Source organism: Podarcis cretensis, assembly GCF_951804945.1.
Source record: "Podarcis cretensis genome assembly, chromosome: 12".
Lineage (NCBI taxonomy): Eukaryota > Metazoa > Chordata > Lepidosauria > Squamata > Lacertidae > Podarcis > Podarcis cretensis.
In genome coordinates this window covers 43,466,618-43,479,919 of record NC_137181.1, presented here as the reverse complement: position 1 = coordinate 43,479,919, position 13,302 = coordinate 43,466,618, and the positions used below count along the sequence as shown (strand labels likewise).

The 13,302-nt window shown below is 43.4% G+C and overlaps 1 protein-coding gene across 6 annotated transcripts in view; it reads left to right on the top strand.

The window, feature by feature from the left end:
* EOMES (eomesodermin) overlaps nt 1-13,302 on the top strand; it is a 162,876-nt gene that overhangs the window by 132,185 nt on the left and 17,389 nt on the right. Inside the window, exon 1 of one of the 6 annotated variants that reach the window (XM_079947293.1) lies at nt 4,414-4,521. The exons of 4 other annotated variants lie outside the window; for them this stretch is intronic. Coding sequence is in view for 1 of the 2 variants with exons in the window: in XM_079947289.1 (XP_079803415.1) it covers nt 13,094-13,116 (23 nt within the window). In the remaining variant the exon portion in view is untranslated. Of the gene's footprint in view, nt 1-4,413; nt 4,522-12,734; nt 13,117-13,302 lie in introns of those variants that run through there. One more of the 6 variants, XM_079947289.1, reaches the window with a different exon arrangement.

Sequence of the window (13,302 nt, the reverse complement as noted above, 5' to 3'; positions counted from 1 at the left end):
AAAAGGTTGTAGTCCTCCTGTCCCTCTCCTGACAAAAGTTACCACCTAGGGTGACCAAAGCACTTTCAGTGCTGTATCCAGGCCTGAAGCCGGATTGTAATGGACCCAGATAACCCACTTCTTCTAAGCACACCACCACCCTCTTGAACACTTTGTCCCAAAGGGGAATATTGTCCCATGAACAATAATTCTGGGTCCAGAGAGATTGTCTTGAAAGTAGGATGCACTGCCACCTCCTGAAGGGCCAGTGGCACCTACCCCTCCCACAATGGGGCATTCAGGCAGAGTAAATCACTTGGATGTGAGGGCTTTACTGAGCTTAGGAACAAATAGCATAGGAAGCTGCCTTATACAGAGTCAAACCAACAGTCCATTTTGCTTTGTACTGCCTTCACTGACTGCCACCATGGTTTCAGATAGTGTATCTTTCCCAGATTTTCCTGGAGGTACTGTGGATTAAGAACATAAGAATAGCCTGATTGACAGCACTTAAATTGGTACTGAAGCCTAGAAGATACTCTTCACCCTAGAGGAACCAGAGTGCTGATTTTTGCAGGGCCGGCCCTAACATTAGGCAAAGTGAGGTAGCCATGCAGGTGGTTTGGGGTCTCACAGCAGAGCAGAACTTAATGTTATTGTTTGACTTAATGTTATTGTTTTATTGTACTGAAATATCACCTGTCAAATTTGTTCAACCTTTTCCCTTTAACATAAAGCTTTTATATCAATGATGTCAAAATCACAAAGGATGTCACATTAAACCACATGCAGCACAAAGTTTCTCTCTCGCCCAATTTTTTTTTGAAATTGTTGCACAAATGACTGTTGCCTCTGTTTTTATTTATGGGCCAAATTTACTGACCTGCTAAAATAAGTTGTTCAATGTGAGCATTCTTTTTATTTATTTTTGCACACATAATTGGAGTTGGGTTAAATGAATTGCCCACATTTTTTAACAAAGTAAAAAAATAGTATGACCAATTCAGCCAATACAATACTAAATGGGAAACGTCTAAGCCATTTATCGGCAAAAATAAAAAAAGTGATCAGGGCCAGATATAATTCTGCTGAACCAAGATGCTGTGATAGAACTTCATTCTTTAGCACATCATGCCAGATTGTGCAATGATAATGCCTTTGTACTTTTGCTGACTCACAACAAGATAAGGTAATGTGGGATAATAATATTAAGCAAGAATAGCTCTTAGCTCATGTGAGATTATGTAATGTTACCTCTGACCTTTGCTGGAGCGTTCCTTGTAGACAGTAACTTGAGGATGTGGTCACACTGACATTTTGAGCTAGATTTTATTTCTGGGAATGCTCTGACTGTTGTTGGATCCTTCACACATGTCCAAAGCCAGGGTGGCATAGTGATTAGAGTGTCAGACTAGGACCTGGGAGATCAGGGTTCACCGCCCACTCAGACCCCACCTTGAGCCCCTTGGAGAAAATGATGGTATGTAAATACAACCAACCAATCAGTGGTACTAAAAATGGACTAACTAATCATGGACGGTGCAACAACCAGCATGTTTCAATTCTAGAATGCTGTTGGCACTGATGAGGCATTTCAGGAAGAGAGTGACTGAAATTCATGTCTAAAGATGAGGCGAAAGATAAGGAGCTGAACTGGAGCAAAGATGAGTCACAAACCGGAAACGGTGAACTCAGGAAGAAGCGTGTGAAGGAAAACCCGAGGGCACTCTAGGAACGGGGAAGAGGAGATGTTTACTGAACAAGCGGTGATGTTGCACTTACCAGCTGTAAAGAGAGAAGCAGATCTGGTTGCACAACTTTTTGCAGAATGTTCAGAAAACTGCCTTGCGTCTCTGGATTTGGGCAGCTATCGTCCAGATAGTTGCTGGAAAGCTCTTTGATGGAAAAGAATAAGCACCTACTCAGAAGGAGTGCTTTTAGGGACGCGGGGGGCGCTGTGGGTTAAACCACAGAACCTAGGACTTGCTGATCAGAGGGTCAGCGGTTCGAATCCCTGCGACGGGGTGAGCTCCTGTTGCTCAGTCCCTGCTCCTGCCCACCTAGCAGTTCGAAAGCACGTCAAAGTGCAAGTAGATAATTAGGTACCGCTCCGGTGGGAAGGTAAATGGCGTTTCCGTGCGCTGCTCTGGTTCTCCAGAAGTGGCTTAGTCATGCCAGCCACATGACCCGGAAGCTGTACGCCGGCTCCGTTGGCCAATAAAGCGAGATGAGCACCGCGACCCCAGAGTCGGCCACAACTGGACCTAATGGTCAGGGGTCCCTTTACCTTTTACAGAAGGAGTGCGGCAGGAGAACTAGAGGCCTCTAATGCTTCTGTGTTGCTCAGTCAAATCAGAGCCATAGATTCTGAGAAAAAATGTCTTGGCAAAATAGATGTTTCTCCTCTGGACCTCCTTACATATACACAACTGGGGGAGGGGGGAGGGAAACTATCCTACACTGCCAAGCACTAAAAAGCAGTGGGCTAAATAGAAATCTTTTGAAAGTTTGTCAGCAGTTCAAAAGCACGTCAAAGTGCAAGTAGATAAATAGGTACCGCTCCGGCGGGAAGGTAAACAGCATTTCCATGTGCTGCTCTGGTTTGCCAGAAGCGGCTTAGTTATGCTGGCCACATGACCTGGAAGCTGTACACCAGCTCCCTTGGCCAATAAAGCGAGATGAGTGCCAAGAGTTGGTCACGACTGGACCTAATGGTCAGGGGTCCCTTTACCTTTACCTTTTTAAGACTGTTATGAGCACTGTGTGTGTGTGTACACACACTCACAAACACACACACACACACACTGCAACAAAGCACTCACCACAACCTACAAGGAAATGCTTCTTTTAAGCCTCATTTCATCCAAGGGGGGGAGACTCTTTAGGTGCCAGCAAAGGTCTCTGTTGGCACATGTGGACCTGCAGATCAGTGACCTCTGCTTTTACTCCCAGGTGTTGTATGAGGATGTCAGAATTCCCTTTAAATTTGGGACATGGGGGAATTTTAACCCAAATGGGAGGTTTCTCCATTGGAGGGGAAGTTATAAGACAGGAGCTAGACGTTATCCGTGGGCGGAAAGCATCCATGAAATGGATGTTTTACTCAGCAAAAAAGCAAAACGATTTTAGCCTCTAAATATGCAGAGACACAATATCAAGTATCACAAATGTGATGCAGCCAGCAACACTTAATTATCAGTTCTGCAAGCAAATTAGGTGAGAAAGTTACTTGTCTTTTTATATTTATTTTATTTATAAAACCCTTCAGAGAAGATATCAATTCTACCACAACTTACTGCACGTAGACTTTTTGCCTACCATTTCTTCTTCTTCTTCACGTTACTTGTGTTTTTTGTGGTTTTTAAGAATCTCTAGATTAATTCCCTTATGCAAAAACTTACTTTCTGTAAAATTTTACCTTACATGCTAAATTGAATAGATGTAAAAGCTAGTATTCTAGAATAGGAGGGCATGAAAACGAATTGTGGGAGATTAAGAATATGATTAACTATATAAACTTTTATATATACACACACACAAACACACACTGTAATCTTTTTTAGAGTTTTTGAATACCTGTAGATTTAAAAAGTTGGTCTGGGAAACAGATCTAGAAAGAAAACGTTTTTGCAATCACCTGTGTGACCCTTTGTAAGATTTTAAGTACAGCAAATGTTTCAGCTGATGACATTCCACGCAAACTATTAAAAAACTGTTTCCCAGCCACAGTTTATTTTTAGAACAGGCTGTGATACAGTGTCTGCATAGCAATATCCCATACAGCACAGTTAAACAGATGAGGAGTAGACTTCGGGCCTTTCTGAGGGCTTTTCCAGATGACCTGTTTAAACAGCATTCATTCTGGTTTACTTGCACAAAGCTACTGCACTGGTCGGGACGCAGGTGGCGCTGTGGGTTAAAGCCTCAGCGCCTAGGACTTGCCGATCGAAAGGTCGGCGGTTCGAATCCCTGCGGCGGGGTGCGCTCCCGCTGCTCGGTCCCAGCGCCTGCCAACCTAGCAGTTCGAAAGCACCTCCGGGTGCAAGTAGATAAATAGGGACCGCTTACCAGCGGGAAGGTAAACGGCGTTTCCGTGTGCGGCTCTGGCTCGCCAGAGCAGCGATGTCACGCTGGCCACGTGACCCGGAAGTGTCTCCGGACAGCGCTGGCCCCTGGCCTCTTAAGTGAGATGGGCGCACAACCCCAGAGTCTGTCAAGATTGGCCCGTATGGGCAGGGGTACCTTTACCTTTACCTTTACTGCACTGGTCAGACTATGTCCAGTCTTTATTGAGCTTTCATTCAAATTCATTTATGGGACAGTTATATAACAATGAGCATATGTCCTGCATTCACCCTGATTTCCTAGTGGGGATTTTACATATTTTCCTACTACTAATCATTCTTTCATCCCACACTTTTTAGTGCATTTCCCTGCTAATTGCCCAACAGAAGCCTCCCATTTCAGTTCCAGCACACACTTGAATCATTCCCGCAAAATAGAGGCAGTCTGGCAGCATTCCAGCTCTATGACTTTATAAAGGTAAAGGGACCCCTGACCGTTAGGTCCAGTCACAGATGACTCCGGGGTTGCGGCGCTCATCTCACTTTACTGGCCAAGGGAGCCGGTGTACAGCTTCCGGGTCATGTGGCCAGCATGACTAAGCCGCTTCTGGCGAACCAGAGCAGCGCACGGAAACGCCGTTTACCTTCCCGCCGGAGCAGTACCTATTTATCTACTTGCACTTCGCACTTTCCAACTGCTAGGTTGGCAGGAGCAGGGACCGAGCAACGGGAGCTCACCCCGTCGCAGGGATTTGAACCGCCAACCTTCTGATCAACAAGCCCTAGGCTCTGTGGTTTAACTCACAGCGCCACTGGTGTAAACAGAAGGTGTCTCGAAGTTCATCCCAGCCCATCTTCTTGCACTGAGATCCTCATGCACACAGTCAGACCAAAAATGAAAGAGAAAACTATTGAATTATCATCAAATGAACAGATTTCTTTGAGAGATGACATGAAACATCCTGCTATAGTATAGTTTTGCACTTGCTTCGGGGGGACAGTAGCCACTGTAGCCACTCTTCTATGTTAAAGAGGCAAACATATGAACTGGAGCCTGTTTATTTAAAAAATATGAATAGCTCTACAAATAATCTCATCTTTTATAGTAACCTTATGCCCAGTATTGCTCAAGAATTCTAAACAAACAAACAAAAATCAGTGCAGTTTTGCATGGTTCAGTCTGCCATCTTGATTCAAAATGGCACCCAGATGCATCCAAACATGGCTGAAATCCTGGCTCCTTGATCTTGGGAATAATCATACAGTGGTAAAAGGTAAAGGTAAAGGTACCCCTGCCCGTACGGGCCAGTCTTGCCAGACTCTGGGGTTGGTGCGCCCATCTCACTCAAGAGGCCGGGGGCCAGCGCTGTCCGGAGACACTTCCGGGTCACGTGGCCAGCGTGACATCGCTGCTCTGGCCAGAGCCAGAGCCAGAGCCAGAGTCGCACACGGAAACGCCGTTTACCTTCCCGCTGGTAAGCGGTCCCTATTTATCTACTTGCACCCGGGGGTGCTTTCGAACTGCTAGGTTGGCTGGCGCTGGGACCGAACGACGGGAGCGCACCCCGCCGCAGGGATTCGAACCGCCGACCTTTCGATCGGCAAGCCCTAGGCACTGAGGCTTTTACCCACAGCACCACCTGCGTCCCCTATCATACAGTGGTACCTCGGGTTAAGTACTTAATTCGTTCCGGAGGTCCGTTCTTAACCTGAAACTGTTCTTAACCTGAAGCACCACTTTAGCTAATGGGGCCTCCTGCTGCCGCCACGCCGCCGGAGCACGATTTCTGTTCTCATCCTGAAGCAAAGTTCTTAACCTGAAGCATTATTTCTGGGTTAGCAGAGTGTGTAACCTGAAGCATATGTAAGCTGAGGTACCACTGTACATTGATTTGTTCTGTTCCACCATTTATGTTCACAGATTGTACATTCATTGAATGTAACATGTGAATGCCCCTATCGTCCCTGAACATACAGGCTCCATCATGTGTACGTTCTCACTTATCTAACCTTATTAAAGATTTGCATGGTACAGTCTATTGCTGCACTGTTAGAGCAACACCTGTTCTATTACTGTACTGTTAAAACAACACCTTAAAAGACTAACTAAATTATCTTGGGGTGAGCTTTCATAAACAAAAATTTATGCTATCAGACACATGATGTGAACAGCAAAGATGATAAATATATCTATTTTACTGTCTATAACACCCACCCACCTAGTACACACACATGTTCAAGGAGGGGGAAAGCAGTTTCCAATTTGAGATTAAAAACTGAACTAACACATTTCTGAAATCCCATATATGAGTCAATCAATTGAAGTTAATGAGGTTCAATTACTAGGGGTTGACAAACTCATAGACAGGTCCTGGCACACCCAATCTTTGCTGATGGCTGTTCAAATTGACATGATTCCACTTGTGAAATTATTACTCTTTGCAGGGACTTAAAGCAGTAATTTAAAGTTGCAGTGCTTTAGCGAATTGCTTTTTTTCTTTACAAACCATATATGTTAGGTAGGGGGAAATGAGTAAGAAAGGGAATGGGTGGCTGACGTAGTATTTTTCTTGTTTGACCCTCTCTGTCTCTACTAAAAAAATTGAAGATTGTATTTGGGGAGGTGTTTTTTGTTTGTTTTTTGCTCTCAGAAACAAATATCGTTGGGGTGGAATAATTAATAGATTGAGTTATAACTGGAGGTGTGAAACTGGTTCAAACCGCCACGCATGCCTATCAAAAATCTCTTCTCATTGCTGCTTGTAGGATCACTGCCACAAAAAGAAACACTTAGATACAGATCCAGCAGTGAAATGATAATGATAACATTGGTTTTGACCTATAAAGCCTTAAACGGCTCAGGACCTCAATACCTCAAGGACCGCCTCTTTCCATATGAACCTACCTGGACCCTGAGATCATCTTCTGAGGCCCTTCTTTGTGTGCCTCCTCCTCGAGAGGTTTGGAGGGTGGCAACACGAGAACAGGCCTTCTCTGCGATCGCTCCCCATCTGTGGAATGCTCTCCCCAGGGAAGTTCGCTTGGCGCCTTTATTATACACCTTTAGGTGCTAGGCAAAAACGTTCCTTTTTAACCAGACCTTTGGTTGATACAATTTACATCCTATGCCCTTTTAAAATGTGTATTTTTTTGGGGGGGGGCTATTGGGTTGTTGTTTTTATTTTTATAAGGTATTTTGTAGTTTTATATCTTGATTTTATTCTGTGAACTGTCCTGAGACCCCCAAGTATAGGGCGGTATAATAATAATAATAATAATAATAATAATAATAATAATAATAGACCTCATGAAGGATAACATCCGGAACACACATTGTCTCCTGGGAAATTAAAAGATTTTATTCTGTAGCTATCAATGCATATGCCTTTCAAATTGTTGGTGGTCACTTTAAGTATGAGTGTGGTATAGTGGCTAGAATGTTGGACTAAGACCTTTCAGACCAGGGCTGAAATCCCCATTCAGCCATGGAGGTGACCTTGAGCCCATCACAGCCTCTCAGCCTAGCCAACCTCGCTGGGTTGTTATGCCCAATGCATATGTCTTTCTCCTTTCCCACACCACTGCTCGCCACCGATGCTTCAAAGAACACTTTTTTCCAGGTGCTTTAAACCAGGCCCCACATTCCACTCACATGCCTCCATCTGAGCCTGGTTAAAGTGCAAAATCACTGTTTGAAGTATCCTCCTTTAAACACTAGAGGGTGGCGCTGTGGTCTAAACCACTGAGCCTCTTGGGCTTGCCAATCGGAAGGTTGGCAGTTCAAATCCCCAAGACGGAGTGAGCTCCTATTGCTCTGTTCCAGCACCTGCCAACCTAGCAGCTCGAAAGCATACCAGTGCGAGTAGATAAATAGGTATCCCTGCGGCAGGAAGGTAAACGACATTTCCGTGTGCTCTGGCTTCCAACACGGTATTCTGTTGCGCCGGAAGCAGTTTAGTCATGCTGGCCACATGACCCAGAAAGCTGTCTGTGGACAAAGGCCAGCTCCCAAGGCCTGAAAGCAAGATGAGTGCCACAACCCCTTAGTCACCTTAGACTGGACTTAACTGTCCAGGGGTCCTTTATCTTTACCTTTAAACACTGCAGTAGGGATTTCAAGAGGTGGACAGGACCATCCACAAGCCAGTCATTTGGCATCATGTGGCCGACACTAAAATTTGGCCGGGCTGCAAGTTGTGGTTCCCCTGTTGTGGAATCCCCCCCCCAACTAGTGAGGTGCACCTCTCTTTCTCATTATTAACTTTCAGTAGAAATTTGGAAACATTCCTGTTTGCCCAGACATTCAGTGGATGAATGTTCCTGGTAGTACCACAATCATTTGCTTTGGTTTTTGTTTTAAAATTTACAGAAATGGTGGCCATGTTGCTGCATAACGTCCCTCTGCCACATTATACTCCTTGTGTAAGAAACTGTTTGCGTAGCATGCAAAAAGCGCCAAAAACCAGTCATTCGTAGTACATGGATAGGCCATGGGCAACCATCCAAATTAAGTCCGAGTGGCCACAATAACTAAGAGATTTGTTTGATGCAAGCATGGGCAGGAAGGAAGGGAGAAGTGTGCTTGAAATGTCATACAGTGGTACCTCAGGTTACGAACACCTCGGGTTACAGACCCTTCGGGTTACAGACTCCGCTAACCTGAAAGTAGTACCTCAGGTTAAGAACTTTACCTCAGGACGAGAACAGAAATCGCGTACTAGCGGCACAGCGGCAGCGGGAGGCCCCATTAGCTAAAGTGGTACCTCAGATTAAGAACAGTTTCAGGTTAAGAACAGACCTCTGGAAGAATTAAGTTCGTAACCAGAGATACCACTGTATTGGGCACATTCCACCTGTTCCAAGTTTGGGGCTTTGTTTTGTTTATTTTATCCTCTGCACAAACCCCATGCTAGGGGGTGAAGCAGCAGCCAAATAGTCTAACAAGTGGCTTGTCAGCGAGGAATGTCCTAGCTGTAAGTATGGAGTCATCTTGACACTTTTCAGCCAATCCTCTGAGGATAATAAGTAAGGAGGACAAAATGAGTGCAGCCCTCCTGGGCCTCCCCTTAAGAGTTTAAAAGCAAAATATTGATTTTGAGTTACCCTGCTTCAACTCAGCTTCACTCTCATGGTATTTTTATTCCCTTGCATATTGCCAAGTCCATTTGTTTTGTTTTTAGTCTTTTTTTCCTTCCAAATCACTGGTGAAACTGGCATGTCCATGTAACATTCCTGTACCTAAAAATACAGTCAATTGACACCTTGAAGGTTTCCAGGCAACTCTAACCATTTGTGACATCTTTAGCTGCCTCTCCAGTATGTTCAAAACAGATAAAGTGGATGAATTGATTTTAGTTGTCTAAAACCCTTGACAAAATCTCTCGGTGGCCATCCAAGCTGGTCTCTTGATGATTTAGATGGCTTTTGCTTCCAACACAAATGTGATCCTTCCTGACTCTCCACTTTGCCTTTTAACTCCATCCACAGTGGGTGTCCCTTTCCTGAAGGCAGAGCAGTTCCTTGCCTGCAACAGGGCCATCCCAAGGCATTTTGCTGCCTAAAGCAAGGGGCAAAAGGGGATGATGCCCTCTTATTCCACATGCAGAAGCCAACCAGGCGGACGGTTAACTCTTAAACACCAACTACAGATAGACAGACCAAACGCAACTGTGTTCTGTGCCTGCTTCACAGGTGTACAATCATAGACCAGAAAAAGCAGATTTAAGTAAGATCCTAAGACAGTATGACCTGGACCCAGAAACCTTTTCCTCTAACAGCTGTCTTCCTCCCAACTCACACAGACAGGAAGAAACACAGGAAGGAAAAATAACAAGCTTTGGTGACCTCTCCACACATACAAGTGCTGCCCCCTAGCTAGCAAAAAATCATCAGTCTGGGGATTCCCCCCCCCCCCCAGGTTTTCTATATTTGTGTCTCAGAATGATTAAGCTTTAGTGAAGGGGTCCCCCCAAGATTTACGGGATTTCCCCTGAAATACCAGTCTCTCTGCTCAATATTAGCAAATATAGCAACAATAAGTGGGTTTTTTTAAAAAAAAACAACCAGTCCCTTAAGTCAGTCCACCTAATGACATTAAAAGAAAGAAAACCGTTAAAGGGCACCAAAACTGATTTGGAAACTTTAAAGAAAGAAGCACTCTAATTATAATAATTAATGTAGGCCTACAAGCTCTGCTGTCACACACTGAAGCCTATATTGTGAGAGAAAGGGGTGCAAGACACCTGACCCAGCTGCTCCTCCTTTGGTCCTGCTCACTGCTTCCAAGTAAATTTCTGCATTCCCCAGCATGCTCTCCTAAACAGCCTCAGATGTCAAGGAAATAAACAACTATCTGACTTTTAGAAGACATCTGAAGGCAGCCCTGTTTAGGGAAGTTTTTAATGTCTGATATTTTACTGTATTTTTAATATTTTGTTGAAAGCCGCCCAGAGTGGCTGGGGAAACCCAGCCAGATGAGTGGGGTATTAATAATAATAATAATAATAATAATAATAATAATAATAAATTAATATTAATATTGTTATCATCATCCATCCCTGAATTGAGCTTCTGGAGCCACTGCAGACTTTTCTCTTTCCAAACTTCTGTCTTCACATACCCTTCCTCCAAAAAAACCACCCCCAAGTATCAAATCCTACATTGATTGGGTTGAACCTGGAACCTTTGCATGGAAAAGTGTGTAGTCTGTTACAGAGCTGTGGACATTCCCTACAAAACCTAGGAAATTTGTATTATTGAGTCAACACAGCCTTACAATGATCACACAATGATCACATTCACACTGCCCATCCTATTTGCACTCAGTTATCTATATTCATGGGTTGTTCTGTAGATCTGCAAATTAAGGATTAGTTTAGTTTTGATGCCTTAATATACTTTGTTTAGATTACTGGTTAATCCAGTCCTGTAGGGCCAAACATAGTACGTATACAACTGCACATAAAATGTACGTCACTATGTACATCTCTTAGAGCTATTAAATTCTACACACAGTGCATACAGGCTGGATTTATTTCCTCTTTTCTTCCATTTTTAGGCTCTGCCAGCTCAACCTAAGTACTTTCCTTCTCTGTGCTGTCATTCTCTTTCCCATGAGACCGTTCAAACAGAAAAAGAACAGTTCGTTTTCTCTGAGCTAGGAGACAGAAAATCTTAAAAGAGCTGCACATTTTAGAAGAACACGAACAAATCATAATGGTGCTCACTAGTGCCTCCGTGCTGTAACTTTGTTCAACTTTCTCTTAAAGATTTGCATGTTAAATATTTTGTCATCCAGTGGGCATAAAGGCTTATGAGCCAAAGAAAAGCAGTCTATACTACAGTATTGTGTACTAGTCAGCGAGTAGTTGCTATTATTTGATGAGGACAAACTCTGCAAGTCAGTAAGTGAAGGCAGCTTATCCTGGCAGGGGGAGCAAATGATTTGCAAAGTTTCACCAGCTTAATATCACGCTGATGTTTAAGACACAGTGACAGATCCAGTTGACATTCCCATGCATTGAATTTATTGTATGCCTAGACTCTATAAATGTCTTGTATCATTTGATTTTTCTGAGATTAAATATTGTTCTTCCCTTTGTGTTGAAAAGCAGATTATAGATGCTTAGATAAAATTTGACTGAACTATAGTTACCTGCCCTTAGGCTAAAATATTAGCAACCACAAAAGATTGGCATTGCCTTAAAGTGAACCAATTTATAAAGAATTTGAATTTAACTAGTACAGCTTCCTCAATTTGCAAAGTCTGAAAATGTTAATTCTGATTGGGAAGGGGAATTTTGTCTCAGCCAGGTCATTTGTTCTGTTCCTTCAAACTGTTAGAGTTTCTGAAATGTGCATGAACAGTTGTGGCCTCTAAATGGCTGCAGATTACTCCAATTAACAAATGAATTGACCTTCCACAGAACACTAATATGGCAACATGAAACAACTAACTTCAAAGTTTAACCATTCTTGCCTGCTATAGAATTTCCTTTCAAACAAAGGAGATGGTGTGTGTTCTCTGCTACAGTTCAAGTCTGACTTCAAAGCTGCCAAAGTGAACAAAAATGTGATGTAGTTTAGTTGCTTAAGAAGCCAGGCTATAACTCAAGAAGGTCCTAATTCAACTTTTACGTCTGCTGTGGATTCACAGAGGACAATTCACTCTTGCTCAGTTACCCATCCATAAAATGGGGATGATAATAATACAGAGTGTAGTTGTACCTTGGAAGATGAACAGAATTCATCCCAGAAGTCCATTTGATTTCCAAAACATTCGGAAACCAAAGTGTGGCTTCTGATTGGCTTCAGACGGACGTTCAGCTTCCAAAAATAGTTCGCAAACCGGAACAGTCACTTCCAGGTTTGCGGCCTTCATGAGCAAAATGTTCGAGAACTAAGCTGTTCGAAAACCGAGATACGACTGTAGTTGTAAAAAGGACTTCACCCCTGTATGGGAAGAACTTTGAACATGATGAGAAACCTGTATGTCTACTCTACTTTGAATTTGTTGTCTCAGGAACAGACTGGACAAATAGATTGTGGGCTTCCCATCCCCATGTGGTGATCTTTTCATGGCACATGAGTTGAGATGTACACACACACAAATCTTGCCCAGTTTGTTTAGGGGAAGGCCATCGGCTTTGCCTGCAGAAGGTCTCCTATTCTCCAGATCTAGGACAAACACCTAGAGAACCAATCAGTGCAAACACTATTGAGCTAGAAGAACCATTGATCAGACTTGGTATAAAAAAACTTCCAGAGTTCCTCTGTCAATTTCAAAAGAAACAAAAGGGATAGAAATGAAGGCCAAGAGGGAGTGATCTGAGGTTAAAGTATCTGGTTTTCTGATGCTGCTTCAACACTTGGATGGAAGGAAGGAAGGAAGGAAGGAAGGAAGGAAGGAGAGGTGTGAAATTCAAGAAGCAGTGAGTTCCAGAACAGAGAGATGACAGACACACACGCAACTTGAGAGTTAGACACAAAAAGGACTAGCAGTGCAAGAATGACAATAAAGAGAGAAGAAGAGAAGCTAAAGGAGTTCAAGTATGCAGAGATCTAAAAATACAAGGTAAAATGGATCCAATTAAGGAAACTGGAGACATTGAATGAAGAGAGTGTAACGAAGGAGAATCATGGCCCAATGAGATAGAGGGGGGAAATGACTACCAGCACTAGTCAAACACCAACCTTGGTTAAAAATGAGATTTCTAAAAATTGTGTGTGTGTGGATCTCTCTGTCATGTGGTCATAAGAT